This window comes from Psammomys obesus, unplaced genomic scaffold (genome assembly GCF_907164565.1).
Source record: "Psammomys obesus unplaced genomic scaffold, mPsaObe1.curated_primary_1811, whole genome shotgun sequence".
Classification (NCBI taxonomy): Eukaryota; Metazoa; Chordata; class Mammalia; order Rodentia; family Muridae; genus Psammomys; species Psammomys obesus.
This window is the reverse complement of record NW_026596433.1, coordinates 6,792,115-6,811,908: the sequence shown is the minus strand read 5'-3', so window position 1 is coordinate 6,811,908 and position 19,794 is coordinate 6,792,115. Positions and strand designations below refer to the sequence as shown.

General features: G+C 39.8%; 1 protein-coding gene across 1 annotated transcript in view; it reads right to left on the bottom strand.

Annotated features, from left to right (window-relative positions):
- The window catches only part of Galntl6 (polypeptide N-acetylgalactosaminyltransferase like 6), a 1,222,499-nt gene that overhangs the window by 128,454 nt on the left and 1,074,251 nt on the right, over nucleotides 1–19,794 (bottom strand). Inside the window, exons 5-6 of the mRNA XM_055597863.1 lie at nucleotides 11,140–11,325; nucleotides 7,195–7,378 (exon numbers count right to left, since the gene is read on the bottom strand). Of these exons, the coding sequence (XP_055453838.1) occupies nucleotides 7,195–7,378; nucleotides 11,140–11,325 (370 nt within the window). The remainder of the gene's footprint in view (nucleotides 1–7,194; nucleotides 7,379–11,139; nucleotides 11,326–19,794) is intronic.

Genomic DNA, 19,794 nt, shown 5'->3' with positions numbered 1-19,794 from the left:
AAAAAAAAAAAAAAAGAAGAAGAGCATGAAGTGCTGAGCTACAACCCCTGAGACCCTAGAGCTACCGGTTGAATTTACTACTCATGGCACTGAATACAGACTCTGTAGTTTTCTTGGTTTTCTATAAAAAATGAGAGGCTGAATGATATAAGGGTTCTCTTAGCTTGATGAATTCATTATTTGAACATTTTTTGATTCATTTTGTATTCTCTCTCTCTCTCTCTTTTGTCTACTTGAGACAACTTAGAGAGACCTAAGAAGAGGCAACCAGAGGAGAGAAAATACCCCCATCACATTGAGCTGTACAGAAACTGGTGAGGGCATTATTTTGACTATTACACTGTGGTTAGTGCCATTCCTGGACAGATGATTCTGAGCTGAATGAGAAAACAGGCTGACAACCGCTGTCACTATTGCTGATACTTTGCTATGTTTGCAGACAGGAGAAGTCGTCTGTCTTAACTGTCTAACTGCCCTCTGAGAGCCTCTACCCAGAAGCAGATGGAAACAGATGCTGAGACTCACAGGCAAACATTAGATGGAGACCTGGAAATCTTGTAGAAGAGTTGGGGGAAGAGTTTGTGGGGACAAGAACCCCACAAAAAGGCCAACAGAGTCAACTAACGTAAGCTCATGGGGGTTGGCAGAGACTGAAGCACTAACCACGGAGCATGTGTAGACTGGACCTAGGCTCCCTGCACATATGTAACTAACTGATGGGCAGCTTGGTCTTCATGTGGGTCCCTTAGCAACTGGAGCAGGGCTGTCTCTGACATAGACTCTTTTCCCTAGCTGGCCTGCCTTGTCTGTTGTCAGTGGAAAAAGATGCGCTTAGTTCTGATGTGACATGAAGTGCCTAGGGAGAATGGCACAAAGGGTAGGGGGCTCTTTTCTCTGAGAAAAAGGGGAGGAGGGAATGGGGGAAGAGGGTGGGAGATTGGAACTTGGTGGAAAGGAGGGAGAGGGCTGCGATAGGGTTATAAAGTGAATGAATAAACGAGGGAGAGAGAGAGAGAGAGAGAGAGAGAGAGAGAGAGAACAGGCTGATCAAGCCACAAGGAGAAAGCTAGTAAGCAGCGCTCCTCCATGGCATTTGTTTCAATTCCTGTCTTCAGGTTTCTACCTTTACGTCCCTCAGTGATGGAATTATGACTTACCAGTCTTAGGATGAAAGAAACTGGCTCCTTCCCAAGTTGCTTTTGGTCATGGTGTTTATTACAGCAATAGAAACCCTGACTACCACACTCTTCTAAAACTATAAATTGTGTTACCTGATGAGCTCTGACATCCAAATAATATTTTATATCAGTTCTTTCACATGCCATTTTTCTTTTGAAAACAGGGTGTCCCTGTGTAGCCAAGGTTAGTCTTCAACTCTCAGTCTTTGTACATTTACCTCTAAAGTGCTGGATTAGAGGCCCGGGCTATGTAGCCAGTCCATACTTCACAGAACGCTATCAAGTCTTATAGTCTTTTCTTCAAAGAAACAGAGCTAGATGCCATGAGTACATTTCTAGAAGGCATTCTAGTTGTCTATGGAGTGGTAAAACAACTGCCTCTGACAGAGGCTGTATTTAATCGGTTTAAGCAGAGGCTGTGCTTTCCACTTTGACTGCAGAAGCAGTCTCTCACAGCTCTTTGACCCTCAGGGGATCTGTAGTATTTGAAGTGCCAAACTTGTCATGCTTGGCAGCAAGTCACAGCAAGACCTAGACATTTCTGGGCCAGTCTATGAACCTATATGAAGAGTCACTGACTTCCAACTGATGCTCTTGAGGACTAAGGGAGAATAAACCGTATTTATAGTAGAAGAGTTTTCCTCCCTTAGTGTATACACGCTTACACCTCTCTCTCTCTCTCTCTCTCTCTCTCTCTCTCTCTCTCTCTCTGTGTGTGTGTGTGTGTGTGTGCACACGTGCGCATTTGTGTATGATTTTGGACACAGTAACAGAAGAAAAAATACCTAGTCTGGACAAGAAAAAAGGCACAAGGGATACATTTGGATACTGTTAACACCTGCCACTAAAATGGGATTAGACAAACTTTAATAAGATAATTTGGGATCAAGGAGACAGAATTTTCTTAATGAGAAGGGAAAAAGTTTCAGTCAATAAGCCCATTGGAATGGATTGCATTTGAAGCCTCAAATTTACTTTCTTGATGAGTTCAAGAGGGGGCAGGATGCTGTCTGGGTTATTGCTTGAATTGACAAGGAAGTGGGACGCGACAATTTCTTCTGGCTCTTTCTAAATGTTTAGATGCTAACATAAGGTTGAAGAAGTTAGTGGGCAGATAGTAAATGAACAACTTCCCCTTTGTCACTAAAGGCAATAGGGGCATATTACGTTTTGTCACAGAAAAAGATTAGTTTCCTAAGTGCTCTGCATTCAAGATGAACCAGGAATGAGGAGCCTGAAAAGCCACAGATAACAAGAATCCTCTAAAAGCATTCCATTCCATTACATAGAAAGAGCCAAGATGGGTGTGTTCCTTAATCAAAGTCCAAAGTGTTCCTGGGATGCATCCAATCTTATCCAGCCCAGCCCAGCCCAGCTCAGCCCAGTCCAGTCCAGTCCAGTCCAGCTCAGTGCAATCAAACCCATTCAAATTATGGTTAAGCTATGGCAACTGGAACCATAAGCATTGCATTTAATCTTTTGGAACATTTTTTTTAACAATCATTTTTTTTTTTTAATGTAAGAAGACATTTTCTTGGTATCCCAAATGAAGCATCAAGCATCATTTTTTTTTTTTTTTCCTGTTGAGATTACTGAAGATCACATTCCCTGATTTAGGAAGTTTGAGCATCTTGACTTCTTTGGGTCTTGTAGCTTATTTTAAGAAATGTTATTTAGGCCATACCCTGGGCTCATACATGCATTTTAACTGAAACTGAAATGTTTGAGAGATAACACATTCTTTTATACTGGTATAAGAATGTCCTGAAATTTTAATTCAGTGTAATCTGTTTCCTTTTTGTAAATTTAATTTAAATTTTTTTATTATTAGTTACATTTTATTAACTCTGTATCCCAACTGTATCCTGCTCCCTTATTCCCTCCCAATCCTACCCTCCCTCATCTCCTCTCTGCCCCTTTCCAAGTCCACTGATTGGGGAGGACCTCCTCCCCTTTCATCTGACCCTGTTTTATCAGGTATCTTCAGGACTGGCTGCAAAGTCCTCCTCTGTGGCCTAGCAGGATTGGTCCTCCCTTGTTGGGTGGGGAGGTCAAAGAGCCTGCCATTGAGTCCCTGTTAAAAATGGTCCCTGTTCCTCTTACTATGGGAAACCAATTGGTTACTGAGCTACCACGGGCTTCATCCAAGTAAAGGTTCTAGGTTGTATCCATACATGGTGCTCCGTGGAGTGTCACTCTCAGAAAAGACCCCTGTGTCCAGATATATTTGGTCCTTGTGAAACTCCTATCCTTTCCACCTCATACTAACTCCCCTTCTGCCGAACGTTTGGTTATGAGTCTTAGTATCTGTTTTGAAACACTGCTAGGTAGAGTCTTTCAGATGCCTTCTGTGGTAGACTCCTGTCATACGTCCAATGCACATCCCATTTGTCTTTCTAAGTGAGGATTGATCATCTTACCCCGTGTCTGCTCTCTTGTTTATCTTCTTTAGGTGTATAGATTTCATTATGTTGTAATCTGTTTCTTAATAATTAAATACTGATCATGTCCTATTTATTAAATGAAAATTTTCAAGTTGAAAAACACAGTGCCAGTTAACAGCACAAACAACTCACATAAAGGCACATTAAACGAGGAAATATAAGTTCTATCACTTTAGAACTTCTGATAGACTTGCTACAGGAAGGTAATTTTTGCATGTAGATGGTGTGACAGATCTCGCGGCTTACAAAGGATTTCTATATTCCTCTTAAGTTCCTTTCTGCCCATCTTTCCAGCTTCCTGTCCCCATCTTCCCCCAGAAAGCTGCACATCCCCACAACCCCTTGAAACATGAAAGCCTCTGATAGATAGATAGATAGCCAGCATTCATCCTGTGTATCTTAAAGCCTCACATCTAGAGAAGCAAGTTTTAGCCTACAGCGCATCTGTTTATGAGCACATCCCGGTGACTGCTGCGATAATGGAATCGCTGATACGCTGCTGCTCAGAGTGCTTCAGTAGCTGGTCTTTTGTTATTAGGGAGGCAAATGCAGTGCTTAAGATCAAAGTGGACACCTCCTGAAAGTTACATTTATTACAAAAGGTTAAAGTGTCTGCATTCCCAGGCATCAAAGGGACTTAACACAGAGAGGCAGTAATATTCAATAGACTGGGGCGATTTCTGACAGGACAGCCTCCACCTAAGTGGTTGATAGGAGTGAGTGCTAATCTCATTCTGAAAGTTACCCAATCTGTCAGAGCCAGGGTTAAGCAAAGTGCTTGGTATTGTGATGGCCACAGCCAGGGTCGGCTTGACAAAAATTTCCACTGCCAGTGTAGGCCCTGAGAATACTTTTATAATTTCCGGCTTTAGGGTGCCGTTTAGCAGAAATTTGATTCCATTGTTTCTTAAAGCAGAGCCTCATTTTGTTGTCATGGAGGAAGTGATGTAAAAGGTCAATAGAATGAGTCACTATTGCAGTATTTGGAATGCCATTACAGGGATAAATTCCAGCCCTTCAGACACGGTGACCTCGATAGCACAACTGCACTGTGAAATGTCTCCTGACAGCTGCCATCCAAGAACAGTTCTGTGGGGTTTCGGACTCCTCTGTATGCATATCTTAGCTTGGCTAGTTTTTATGGAAACTTGATTCCATGTAAGGTCATCTGGGAAGAAGGAATCTCAATCAAGAAAGTTCTTCTATAGGATTGGCTTGTAGATAACTCGGTAGGGCATTTTCTTGATTACTGACTGATGTGAGAGGGCCCAGCCCCTGCGTATGGTGTCACTCGTGGGCAGGCCGTGGTATAAAAAAGCAGGCTCAAGTGTGGGGAGTGAATCAGTAAGCAGCTGTCTTAGAGTATCTGTTGCTGTGATGAAACACCATGATTCAAAACAAACTGGGCAGAGAAGGGTTTATTTGGCGTACACTTCCACATTGCTGTTGACCAGGAAGTCACGGCAGGCGCGCAAACAGCAGGAACCTGGAGGCAGAAGCTAAAGCGGGGATCACATAAGAGTGCTCCGAGCAGGCTCGCTCCCTATGGCTCGCTCTGCCTGCCTTGTTATTAAACCCACAGTCAGGATGACTGGCCCATGATGGCACTACCCACCACGTCCGTCGCCAATTTAAAAAATGCTCCAAAGCTCTTCGACAGCCTGGCTTCATGGCGTCATCTTCTCAACTGAGGTTCCCACTCAGATGAGGTTCCCACTCTCAGACGTCCATAGCCCGTGTCAACCTGATATAAAATTACCCAGCCCAGGTGCACTCTTCCATGAACTCTGCATCACTTCCTGTCTCCAGGTTCCTGCCCTGGTTTCCTCCACGCTGGACTAAGAGCTGTAAGATGAAGTAAATCCCTTTTCTCCCCAAGTTGCTTTAGTTCAAGATGTTTCATCACAAAAATAGAAACCCCAAGACATAGCCTCTCTTCCACTCTTTAAAAGAAAATTCAGTTTTTAACTTTTCATTTCCATCATACTTGTTATTTGTCATATTGAAACTCTGATAAATAGAAGTTGTATGTATTTGTGGCTTATGACATGCTTTGAAATGCACACATCTGAGAGAGGGCTTAAGTCAAGCCTGTTAACCTATGTACCAACTCACCACTTACTTATCCTACATTAAGAGCCTTTGACAACGCCTTCCAATGGCTACCTTCAGGGACATCTGAGAAGCTGTTCTCAGCCTGGTCTGCTTCGAATGCTTGTAAGAAAGTCCTTCAAATAGATCCCTATACATTTGTATAGCAGTTCTGAATATTCATGAACTTTGGTCAAAGCATATGGGAGAGCAATAAACACCTATCATTATTTCTTTTCAAATACTTTCCAGTAATTTGAGTGGTTGAAATTCTAAGTCCAGAAGTGCTGCACAGTTAATGAGTATGTTTCATTTTACAAGAGAGATGACTTTTCTCCTGTCTTATCTAGTGAATGACTTCTTAAATCCTCTTCACTTATTTAGGAGTTCATCTCTGTAGAGACCTGAACTAGAGGAAATATTTTCCTGGGATTTACTAAATGTTTATTAGAATTCAAATGGTTAGTGTCAACCAAAGTTGTTTTAGTACTTGGTAACTTCCCTATTGCAAATTTTTATGGCTTCTATTATTGATAACAAAGACAGTATTGATTTTAATGCATCTTCAATGGATTCCTACACAGAGAGCAAAGCCCTGATTACAGATATTTGTCACATGCCTAAAAGAATACAAGAGTTTTAAAATGATAAAGATTTTAGTGGCTCAAAGATTATAGACTGGAAAACTTGTAACTCACACTGGGTAATCTTTGTACTAACTATTGGGAACATTTCATATCTCACTATTGGTAGCCCTGATAGTTGTCAAGCCAAGCCTTCCTTTATTTTTTTCTTGAAATGGACAATTCTCATGTCAACAATGAACAACAACAACAACAACAGTCTTAGCTTTGTAGAAAGTAGTCAATGGATGGTTGTAAGTTCATCTCTTATAAGTATTTAAATTAGGAGAAGTGTTATTAATCACCTTGGTTTATTCTTTCATTGGAACTCTCCAGTTTTAAACCATGGAAGTACCTATTTGGGAGCACTGGCTTTCATAAAAAAATACAGTTTCAAGCAAGGTATAGAATATAGGCTCAAGTGCTTGTTTCTACTTCATACTAATCCTCAATAAAAGAAGAACAAACTGTTAATTTCAATGGTCCTTTTGGGAAAATGGAAAGAATAAAGAGATACTGAAAATCAGAAGAGAATATCTAAAGTGGAACATGGAGTCCCTTGAAATTTTTTGTTTGTTTTGTAAGGATCTGAGCTTCTGATTCTTTTCATGGACACATATTTTCCCTTATGCTTCACAGCCTTTAAGACGATGATTTGTGTATTTAGCATAGCATGTAATTTTAATCTTCTATAGCTTATAGGTCTGACCTTTCTATGGTGTTTTGCATATTGTTACCATCTGTCTTATTACATTTCATCAGAGATAAGTGTTCTCGTGGGTCCTGAGTTTGACATGCTAGAAACGTCACCTGTCATCTGCTCTCTCTCCCTTCCCCCCTCCCTCAAATGCTACTCACTCAAAGGGGTCGCTGGGGTCAGCCCTCTGGAGCTCGGGAGGGATGGGAATTCTTTTGTAGTACATTTCCCAGTCGAAGGCTCCTCGCATGGCATCCCCAGCTTGTGCCTCGTAGCCAAAGTGATTGTGGTCAATGACATCGATCATGGGGCACACGATGGTTTTGTGGTTTAGTGCAATTTGGTCTGAAAAATGAAAGCACAAAATAGGAAATGACATGCCTGCCTAGGTCATCTATCATTTTCCAGCAAAGAGCAGCCTACAGTTCCCTTTAATGCATAACACTTGCAGCCTTGGCGTCTCCCTGTCGTCATTAGAGCACTTTGCAGAACTCTCCGAGCGTTGGACTTAACATGATGGGACAGTGATTAGGTACAATTAGAGTTGTTATATTTCCCTTTAAGAAAGTTATGTCCCAGAGAGACTTGCAGAAGTCCATTTAGCTCTACTCTGTCACAGTTTTTGCTTTGACCTGTCCCCAATCTGTCATTTTAACGTGCCTCCAACATGCACTGAGTATAAACAGTACTTGTGTTCCTCCAAGCATACAGCTAAAGCCTGCTGAGAAAATACTGGCCTGCTTTCTGAAGGTTCCAAAATGTAAATATTTAACATCATGGTTTTTATAGCATCTAATCATAAAACAGTCATGATGGCAAAAGATCATACATAAAATGCTTTGCTGTCAAGTTTGAAAGAAAGCTTGTTGAGCCACTGTTCTTTGAGACTGGCTCTACTTATTAATGCTGCACACATTTTATTTTTTCCATCAAATTAAAAAAAAAACACCATTAAATGACAAAGCACTATTGCTATGGTGCTTCTGTAAAAATCCTGAGCAATTACAGGATGATTCATAGTCATGCTCTTTCTAATACTCCCACTATTCCTATACACATATAGGGAAACTGAGCTTAGAGAGGTCAACTTGTCAGGGATGACTCAGCTGCTGAACTCCTCAGTTCCAACCTGCCTTTTTAGGTTGTCATGGTGCTTTTCCTAGAAGATAGGTGATTTTTTTTTTCTTTTCTTTCTGGTTTTAGCATCTTGCTTTTCTACCCAGATACTTTTATTGTAATAGAATTAACAGGCACTGTGGGAAACTGGATGTGTTTATTTTGGTGCATGTTGAATAGCAATATGTGGAGTATCTTAAGAACTTGCATTTAATCAATTCATTACAACACTGCTATCTGACAGACAGGACGTTTAAGTATGAACACCTGCTCTCTTGTTATTTGGAAGACCTTTGGTTGTGGCATGTGACATTAAACAAAGGATATCATTTAGAAATATTATGGGAGCTGGTTATTTCTGTGTATTTTTCTCTCTCAGAGATCCTGAAGATAATGTAATGTCTGTGAGAGATCAGTTTTTGTAGTGAGGAAACTGTCCATTTACTTTAGATGTTTTTATTTAGAATAAGGAAGGAAGCAAAAGGTTTTATTGGCTATAATAACAAGTGGCATTTTTGTCGCATTGATAAAACACTGTGTGGAAAGAAAAAAAAATCCCATAGGGTATTCCCTTTGCAGTTACACATGCTCATTTATTCATTGATTCATTCATTCATTTGCATATTATTGCATGTTACAATAATTATTTACTGAGTAATAACAATGGACCAATCATTTTTCTAGGTTCTGAGGCTACTGTATAGAACAATACGACAAACACCATTATATTCAGGAATAGAGCAAGAAATTAGAAAATATAATAAATAACTGAATCCCATAGTGTTTTACAAGGTGAAAAATCAGACAGAATGAGCAGTGCTATGGGGGTACAAATGCTGGAGTATGGAAAAGGAGGCAGTTTCAGGTACCATGACTCCAGGGAGCCTCAGAGAGCTTGGAGATTACATTTATCTTATTGACAGCTAATTAGATACATAGATAACAGATACAGGATTTCAAGGTAACCTCTATAATGGGCTTTCTGAACACCCAGTTTCACCAGGGCATTCTATATTATGAGTTTTGGTTTTATCTTAGTGGCATTTTCCCCAGAGGAGCAGACTATCAGAGTAAGGTTAGAAACATTTCGTCGATCACCTCTGCAGGTTTTAGTGTTATCGTTTCAGTGACTTTCTTCCATCAAATTCAGAACCAGCTTGATTTACAAGTTACTTGACCAACAAGGAGTCCCAAGGTGATCCAAAGAGAATGAGTCTGTTAAATTAACTGTCAATGTTCCCTTCAAATTTCCTTTCAGCTCTCATCCAGCTGTACTAGCTTCGGGTGAGAGCCGCATGACTAATTTTTCATCCAAGGCTTGTGCCTACATTTCAATTTCCAGGGATCAAACAAACAGACTCAATAGGAAATTGAAATTCAGGTATAATCCCCAAGGTGAAAAATGAACCAAGAAGCTAGGTGGCTCTGCCAGTTTCCTCATTTTGGGTGATGTATCAAGATACTGATAGAGGGGGGAAAAGACAGCATTCAGAATTTGAATCATTTCTTATCCATCAGACCCACAGTAAATGAAATACTTTAATGAGAAAGAGCGGGCTGTGGGTGTCTCTTAATCTCATTTTCCTATCCCCTCTTGTCCCAGTGACTCCTGGTGAACAATCAGAGATTTGATAATTGACACTTAGGAATTGCTTCGGTTCATACGGAAGTCTTACTTTTAGCTGACTTGTTTGAGCATTCAGCAGCATGCAGGTCAAATTCAGTTTCAGGGACTCTTGCTGTTGCTAATGAAACTCTAAATGCCAGTGTCCTTGGAAAAAGCATTTTTAATTAAAGGCTCAAAAGAGTCTCTGGCTGTTGTAGCTCTGGAATCCTGTTGATTGAGAAGACTGGGCAGCCACCTGTGTAGAGGTGGATGTGGATGGACGGGGTGATGTGGAAGAGGGTGTTAGTTGGTGGGTGTTGTGTTTTACATTCTGTATGGTTTTCACTGAACCCGGTCTCCCGTTTTTCCGGGTGGAGCTTGGCTGGTTGAAGGGGAAATTTCACGTGATTGTCAATAACAGAGCACTCCTTCTGAGGTGGGTGCTGGGAAGATGTTTGTCGCAGGCTTTATCTCTGAAGCCAGGGTAACAGTTATAGTAAAAACTTACTTTGGAGAAATCTAAGAGAATAAGAAAGGGCAATACATATGTAGTGAGAATTTTCTAGAAAGTCGTTCTTGAGGTATGTAGTTTCTTAGGCTCCAATGGGTGTTTTGCTTTGCTTTTGATCTGACTTCACTGTAAACTGGTGAAACAACAGCATGGAGGCTTGCATTGGGCCACAGTTAGAATTTCTAGCTGGAGCGATATTCAGTTTGTTGATGTTTCCAGTGGTTCAGCGCAACATCACATGCGTGTTTTTCTTCCTTCGTCTCTTAGCCATAAGTGAGCATTTAAGACACGTCATGACCTGAACAACAGCTCAATGGTTCAATGTGCTTCTGGAGGATTATACATTTAAGGGCGGAGGAGGAGTGGAAATAAATACAAAAAACACGATGGATGGCATTATCCACCTTAAAAAATGGCAAATCACTTAGATTCTTATATTTTGGGGCAAAATGTATTTTTTCTTTCTTAACAGTCTTAGGATAATCATTTTAAGTGTGTATATGTGTATACACGTGTATGTGTATTTTTATCTCATTCTGGTTATAATATGGCTAAAAATAGGGGATTTTAAATTATTTTTACTTTAGTGTTTACACAATAAATGTAACTGCAGTGAAAGAAGAGATGCAAGATGAAAGAAATCTTTCTAGCCTTGCGTTAGATTGCTGTTGTTCCCATCTGAAATGCTATTTAATACAGTTTTCCAGTTATAGCTATTTGTGCTCAACAGTGAATAATATACAGTTTAAACTCAAGCCTTTGCTGATTGCAACCTTCACACAAGAAACCTTGCACTCGGGTAACAGGGCCAGTTCCCCAGTTTCCCAGGTCCAGCAAGCTGCAGTGAGAATGATGGTGACACAGCATACTTACTGAGGAGCGGGGGCAGCCAGTTCACATTGACCTCACAGTGGGAGTCCAGGAAGGTCAGCACCTCGCCTTTGGCCACAGAAGCTCCCAGGAGCCGGGTCCGGATGAGTCCTTCCCTTTTCTTGGTGCGAACAATTCTCACTTTGGAAAATCGAGCCATGTAATCTTCTAACTTATCCTTCAAGTGTTCTAGGAAGGAAAGAAAATACACAGGAAGAATGCCAAATGTTAGTCACAGTAGAATCCGTTGTGGATGCTGTGTGCATAGAGCATATGTGAATGGGGAAGTCAAGTGGAACATTTTCAAAGTCTGTGTTTCTGCTCTCTTCATCTGGAGGAAGATACTAATAAGATTTGATGCCTAGGGGTTTTTGTGTTTTTATTTCCCCAAAAGCTTCATAAACTACAAATGTTGCCCTTTGAATTCAGTGGAAGGCAGTGATATATACCAAAGCTCAGTCATGCAACTAATGTTGGCCAGTGGCCACCATGTTAATCCTGGCCAGCTCTTGCCAATATGGGCATCAGATTTCTAGTTCCTGCTGTGCAAAGTCAGATGAACATCCTGGCATATGGGCTCTTCCTGACAAGGGTACTTTTTAGAGCAAAATTTTGCCTGATATTTCCTGTGCCGGTAATGGTGCACATAAAACAAGAAGGGAAAATATCAGTCAACTCAATAAGACCACCCAGCTTCCAACCTGCAATGTACTAGAAAAACATGAATTAAATACAGTCCTGGCTTCCAATTTAAACTGGAAATGTGACTCACTTGGTGTTGAAATAGATGGGGAAAAGGAAGGCAAAAGAAATCTTTATCTTGAAACCTTTATCCTGAATGTTGCTAACTAAGATTTGGAAATCATTTGCACGTCTTAAAATTGGACATGTTCCTAAATTACAAGCAAACGTTGGGAACAAAATAAAATTGAAAACCCCTATTTATATGATAAGATATTTTCTATTTGCTTTAAAACTGTATTAGTCTTTCAGGTTTTTAAAAGAAAAAATGGGTACATTTGATGACTTCCTGTGTGATATGTACTTATATATTTCTATTCACTGCTGTTACAAGATACTGTACTGTTTCATTTTATGTCAACTTGACACAAGCTGAAGTCCTCTGAGAGGAGGAAGCCTCGATTGAGTAAATGCATCCATAAGATCAGACTGTAGGCAAGCCTATATGGCATTTTCTTAACTAGTGATTAGTGGAGGAGAGCCCAGCCCATCATGATGGTGCTCCCCCTGGGCTGGTAGTCTTGGGTTCTATAAGAAAGCAGGCTGAGCAAGGCATGGAGAGCAAGCCAGCAACCTCCATTACCTCTGCATCAGCTCCTGACTCCAGATTCCTGCCTTACTTTAGTCTCTGCCCTCACTGCTTTTGATGATGAATTGTTACATGGAATTGTGAGTGAAATAAACTCTTTCTCCACAAGTTGATTTTGTTCATGGTGTTTCATCACAGCAATAGTAACCCCAACTAAGACAGATACTAGGAGGATATTTCTGAAATTTCTGACAAGTGTAGCCTAGTAGTCATAGAACATGTTTTAGAGTGCATCATGCTTTTATTTGTTTGTTTGTTTTTACCTTTCAGTCTTTTCTGCATATCTGTAAACAGAGTAAATATTCCAGAGACAGAGACAGAGACAGCATGGAAAGCCAAGACCTCCAAAAAATGAACAATCCAATAATAATGACATATAATGAAAACAGCCTGAAAGAATTTCCAGAAAAGAATTCAAAAGAAATATTAGAGGCACGTTCACACAAAACTCAAAGAAGACATGATTATATTTCAGGAGATCAAAACAGAGAGACAAACAAGAAAATTAATCCAATATATGAAAATAGAACCCAATAAAGTGATAATATTGCTGATGAAAACCCAAACTGAAATGATACTGGGAATGAAAAGCTTGATAAACTCTACAAAAACCTCAGTGGAAAGCCTCCCGTGCTCATGGAAAGGTAGGATTAATAAGTACAGCATGATTCTACACAGAGTTCGAAAAACAAAACAAAACAAAACAGAACAAAAACCCTAATATGGAAACACAAAAGATCAGGGTGACTAAAAAATCCTAAATAAAACAAAACAAAGCTAAATTAGCTGGAGGTATCATCATTAGGCTCCAGTAGGGAGTTCAAGATGCTTAGCTACATACATGAACCTGGTTCAATTTACAGGGTCACAAAACAAAATAAAAAAGTTGTGAAAGTAAGACAGGAATTGATAATGGTGGAAGGGAAATAAGAAAGGATAGAAAGGAGAGAGTAACCAGAATGCATTATATACAGCTATGAAATTTTCAAGTAACAAAATTCACGATAACAACAACAACAATAAACTAATGCAAAAACTGCTTGTGTAGGAATCCAACTACACACACCTCTATCATTCCCATGTAATTTGGGGAATGGGAGGACCAAGACAGTCTTCCTTTACTAATAGTGCTTGCTATGTGTGATTAAAATCCATTGTCTCTGGTCCTTGGGATGGCACGACTTTTGCCTGAATTCACCAAACAATGGGAAGATAACTTGTAAATCTACAAATCTCAGATTCTCCATAACGCCCTACCTAGAGTCCTGTATGCTGCTCAACAGCAGGCTGCACTAAACACTGGCAATTTTCAAACACTTGGAGTTTGTACTAAGGCTCAGAGAACTCTAGAGGAAGAGATGACTACTTTCTCATGGTTGTAACTAGCCTCACGTCAGTTGTTGAAACAAGCTTTCATATAGCCCAGCTGGCCCTGACTCCCTTCCACAATGAACCATAAACTGTAAGGTGAAAGAAACCTTTTCCACCCTGAGTTAGTTCCGATTATGGCCTTTCATCACAGCAATAGAAAGCTAACTGAGACAGAGTAGATAATTGTACAATGGGTGTTGCAAAAGGGAATGTGGTAAATTGCTACCACATTGTGGTAGATTTGGCATTTTGAGAAGAGCGTAAAAACTGATTTTATAAATTATGTAGCATGTCTATAATGTAATTTATTTCAGCTCAGGTATTACAAATATGACTTGTGTACTCATTATAACTTATGTATTCATTACTTACTTCAATTATTGATTAGGTACTGCACACACCATACAATGAAACTATTTAAGCACTATTTTCCTGTTTCACAGGACATTCTCAAGAGCTATTTAGAAATGAGTTTTGTCTGCAATTACAAATATTTCTCATATAATTCACATTTGCATTTATAATATTCCCTGAGCTTGTATATAAAAATGAAGAAATCTTAGCATAACTCTCAGCTTATAATTGTTCTGTTTAAATTAACCTACGGTATGAACTTTTCATTTCATTGAAGTCATGTATTTTGCTTAATTTATTCTAATGCTGAAATTCTTGCCTCAAAAAAGAGAACAGCTGTAAGGGGAAAGTGCCCACAGGAGCCTGAAGAGGGTGTTCCTTGGAAGTGGAGTCACAGATGGTTGTGAGCTACTATATGGATGACTCACGTCACCTGGAAGAGCAGCCATGCTCTTAGTGGTGTAGCTGTCAGTCCAGGGCAGAATAAAAAGCATTTTAATTCTACCAAACTGTAACACATGGCAGTTTTAAAAAAGATTTTATTTATTTATGTGTGTGCTTGTGTTTTTGGTGTGTTTGTGTGAGTGTATGCACATGTGTGTTTGGGTATTCATGAAGGCCAGAAGAGATCATCAGAGTCTTGTGGTTGGAAATACAATGTTTGTAAGTCACTTGACTTATGTACTTGGATCTGAACTCTAATTCTCAGGATTAAATGCTCTTAACCATTGAGCCCTCTTTCTACCCCAATGCAGTATTTTTAATTTAAAAGAAAAAAAAAAAACCCAGAGCAATATAGCATTTGAATCATTGTTCATAAGGTAGAACAAATCCTCGTGTTCCTATGTATTGCCTTTTAATTTTACCTCTTCTAGTTAAAATTACAAAGCATACAGAGCAAAACTTACCAGCTAAATAATTTAAAGTGCAAACTTTAAATACTTATGGAATTAGTCTCTAGATTTTTTCCTAACTTTCCACTAAAGCAGTAACTGTCTTTTTCCTTCCTACCCCTAAGAAACCACTATTTTACTTTCTATTTTTATATGTTTGACTATTATAGATGACTAATAAATAAAATCATAAGGCACTTGGTTGTTGATGACTGTGTAGTTTAGCTCAGGAGAATGTCCTCAGGACTTAGTTGTAATCCACCTATCGTGCTAATTGTATATTTTCTATGCTAAAAGTGACTGCCATATAAGCTCTCTACTTCATTCAGACTCTCCTCATTCTACTACTCTAAAAAGAATAAGTGCTATTAAGTTACACCTATATTCCATATTTTGATTATCCGTTCATCAGCAGGTGGGCATTTCTGTTACTTCCACCTTTTGTCCTTTGTGGATGCTGTAGCTATAGAAGTGGAAGAGATGGATCTCAGACAACTCTGGTACCAGTGTTTGTGGAATCACCACATTGCTATGTTTCCATAGGAACTGTACCACTTCCAGTTGCCACCGCCAGCATACGAAAGCATCCCCTCAGCTTTAACAGCCAGATGACTCTCTGTAAGATGTGAATCTAAACACAGCTGCACATGAAGAAGAGCTGACCTGCTAAGTAACAGTTATTCTGTAAACAAGTCTGAGCGTTGACAAGATACTTTTCATATAGAATATGGCTATCAAAATAAGAAATAAGATAGAAATTAAAGTTTCAGATTAAAATAACTAATAAGGAAGACTCCAGAATTTGTTTTATTCCTCACTGCAAAATAGATAACGGAGGAGCCCAGTATTTGAAAAATACACTTCTTATTACAATAGAGCTAATAAAAACTGATTTTTCCTATATCCATGCCAAATCCTCTGAGTCTGCCTTCCTTCCTCCTAACTTAGATATGTGGTCTTCATCTACCTGGTTAAGGTCTCTACCTCTTATCAGTTTTATCAGGGATCTAAATTACACTTTGTACCTAATTAAGTTTTTAGTTAATCGCCATTTGTAGGAACATATCATTTAAATATCTCATTCTCTTTCCACTATTCTAAGCAAACTCACTTCTCATCTTTCAGTAATTCTCCAACATCATTAAGGCTCTCCTAAAATCTTATTTCTGGGCTTATTTACAGAGACTTAAAAATGATTTTAATAAAAGAAATGTACCTAAAGTACCAGCTTTCTTTGTGCCTCTACTTTCTAAAGTCCTTGAAGATAAAATTTCATTCTTGTTTCACAAATTAACAGATATTTCAACATTTCTGTATTTTGTTTTGACTAACACCATGTTATATGATCCTTAAACTTATTTTTGTTGTTTTACCACGTTAAGGCTGATGTTAATGGTTGATTTATTTGTATCCGTGACATTCACATTCAGAACTGGGTTAAGTAGCCTTTTGTGAGCTGTTTTTCTATAATGACCATTTTTAAAAATTGAGACGTATAGAAACTTTCCCTGCAAAAACGATTAATGATTTTGTGTTACTTGTTTTCCTCAGACAAAATGTGGAGCAGAAATGGTAGCCGTGTGCCAGACCACTTACAAGCAATTAGGAACATCATCAATGAGCTGTGAATAAGGCTAAGTCACTGCTGCTCAGGTAATGCAAGTGCGTGGATCTCAGCGGCAAGCTGCATGGAGCCCACCTCCAAAACCAAAGGATTCATAAAACAGCTTCAAAACATCTGTAGAAACCCAAGCCAAGATACCCAAGAAAGTATAAATTACTCCTTAGATATTTAGGAAACATAAAATGTAGTTGCTATAGAAAACAAAACCAAGCAAACTTCTCACATACTAGAGCAGTGCAGAGATTACGAGGGAGCTGTGATCCTCTGCCTTTCCTGAAAGTACTGGTGGCTCCGCATGGAATGCACAAAAGCATGCTTAAGAAAGACTGATTTCTGTTTCTGTTCTGTCTTCTCTAAAGAATCTATTCAGATCACCAGGTGGGGGTGCTACCTGGGTAGAGTTACGCTGACTACAATATCAAATTAATGGCTGTTTTGGTGATTGAATAATGTCATGAATGGGTACCAAGCAACTCGAAAGACCTGCGGGATTTGGTTTCACTTCATGATAAATAAAGACAAACTGGAAGGGATGCTACTAAGCAGTTGGTGTGAGAAAAAATGCTGTGTCAAAATTTCAATTTAGTCGAGAGCAGAACTAAATTAAAGATCTGGGAATTGGTCCTGTTTTCAAGGCCACAGAAACTCCCAGTTCTTAATGACATTCTTGTAGTGCAATATAGAGGGAGGCATGCAGGAAATGGTTTGTCTGCCCTTGTTGAAGAGAATTGAGCTGCTAACGGTATGTCCTCTCCAAGAATTGTTCCATTTCTTGATAACACTATTAAGGGATGAAAAGGAAAGCGACCACACAAGATTTTGTCTTGGCTCAAAATTTATAAATGAGAATATTGAAAGGACCAATGCTGAGGTTCGGATTCCTGAATAATAAGCAATAAAATTTGACAGTATAGTGGATGAACATAATAATAAACATGTCCACATAAATTGAGTGCTTGCAATAATGCCAGACACTATTCTAAGATGCATTCATGTGCTAATTATTTAATTGTCATTATATGGATAAGGAAAATTATCCTTACTAATAAATGAAGACAATGAGTGTCAGGCAATTTAAAAATTTTCCTAGTGTCACACAGCCAAATAATGCCTGGGATATTTAAGCATTAAAAAGACACAGTGAGACATTTGCAGCCTTGATTGCCAAGTCTCTGTTTTGCCTGCTCTTCCTCCCTATTTAGCCTTTCCTGGGACCCTGCCTCAGCAGTCAGCTGGTACCCACAGGTGTTGGTGGCAAGTTCCCTTGCCACATTCATTCTCCCTGTTCCAGTACCTTGTTCATCACCATCAGTGTTTGGAAATCCCACCTTTCCCCAGCCCTCTGTCCCAAGGCTTCACTGAAACATTTACACAGCCACTTTGATTCCAGCAGACCCCAGATTGCCACTTAATTGGAATCACCCCAGCCTCCCCACTTATATGCACATCAGTACCAAATGTCTTAAAGCAGAGCTTCAAGCATTTCCTACCTTGATCTGAAACCGACCAAGGCAGGGTGAAGGGAAAACAAAACCGAACTCCCATTCAATACTGGTGGATTGGGAACTCATACCAAACACATAATCCATAACTTATTTCCAGAAGTCCAAGTTCCAGCACAAAAATACAAGAAGTATGAAAGACGAGAGAACATTGGCCTCTGAAATATCACAAGTCATTTAGTAATATTTCCCACCGAGAATAACCCAGAGGAGTCTAAAGCACAGAATTTAAAAGAACAATTAGAAACATGTCCCAAAAATTCAAGGACATTAAAAAAGGACATGAATTAACAACTGGATGAACTTAAAGAGGACAGGAATACAGATGGACATCAGAAGAAGGAGAAAACAGGGAACAGGACAGGAGACTACCACAGAAGGCCTCTGAAAGACTCTACCCATCAGGGTATCTCAGCATATGTTGAGACTCATAGTAAAACTTTTTTCAGAGTGTAGGGAATCTTATGACAGAAGTGGGGGGGGGATAGAAAGACCTAGAGGGAGCAAGAGCCCCACAAGGAGAGCAATGGAACCAAAAAAATCTAGGCTCAGAGGTCTTTTCTGAGACTGATACTCCAAAAAAGGACCATGTGTGGAGACGACTTAAAACCTCTGCACAGAACAGCCCATAGCAGCTCAGTGTCCAAGAGGATCCCCCAATAATAGGAACAGGGACGATCTCTGACATGAACTCATGGGCTGGCTCTTTGATCACCTCCCCATGAGGAGGGAGAAGCCTTACCATTCCACAGAGGAAGACAAAGAAGCCAGTCCTGATAAGACCTGATAGACTAGGGTCAGATGGCAGGGGAGGAAGACCTACCCTATCATTGGACTGGGGGAGAAGAAGATGGAAGGAGGGTGGGATTGGAAGGGATAGGGGAGGGGGCTACAGCTTGGATATAAAGTGAATAAACTGTAACTAGTAAAAACAAAAAAAAAAGAGGACAGGAATAGACCCCTGACTGAAGTCCAAGAAAACACTAACTAAATGAAATAATGACAACAATCCAGGGTATGAAAAGTGAACTAAACAAAGAGATAAAGAACTATTTCTAACAGGATCTCAAGGGCAGGCTGTTTGATCACCCCCCCCCCCCCAGGGGAGGAGCAGTCTGTTAGGCCACAGAGGAGGACTTTGCAGCCAGCCCTGAAGATACCTGATAAAACAGGGTCAAATGAAAGGGGAGGAGGTCATCCCCTATCAGTGGACTTGGAAAGGGGCAGGGAGGAGACCAGGGAGGGAGTGTGGGGTTGGGGAGGGAATGAGGGAGCGGGATACAGCTGGGACACAGAGTTAACAAAATGTAACTAAAAAGAAAAATAAAATTAAAAAAAAAGAAAATTAAAGAGCTGAAATAAACACAGAAACTAAAAGTTGAACATCTCAAAAAATTCCTGGTGGAAAATTTACAAACAGAATGGATTATATGAAAGACAGAATATAGGATTTGAAGAGAAGGTAGACCAATTAGACCACTCAGTCCAAGAAAATGTAAGTTAAGAAAAGACAAACCTCATGAACAGGAACTTGGGTACACACCACACACACACACACACACACACACACACACACACACACAC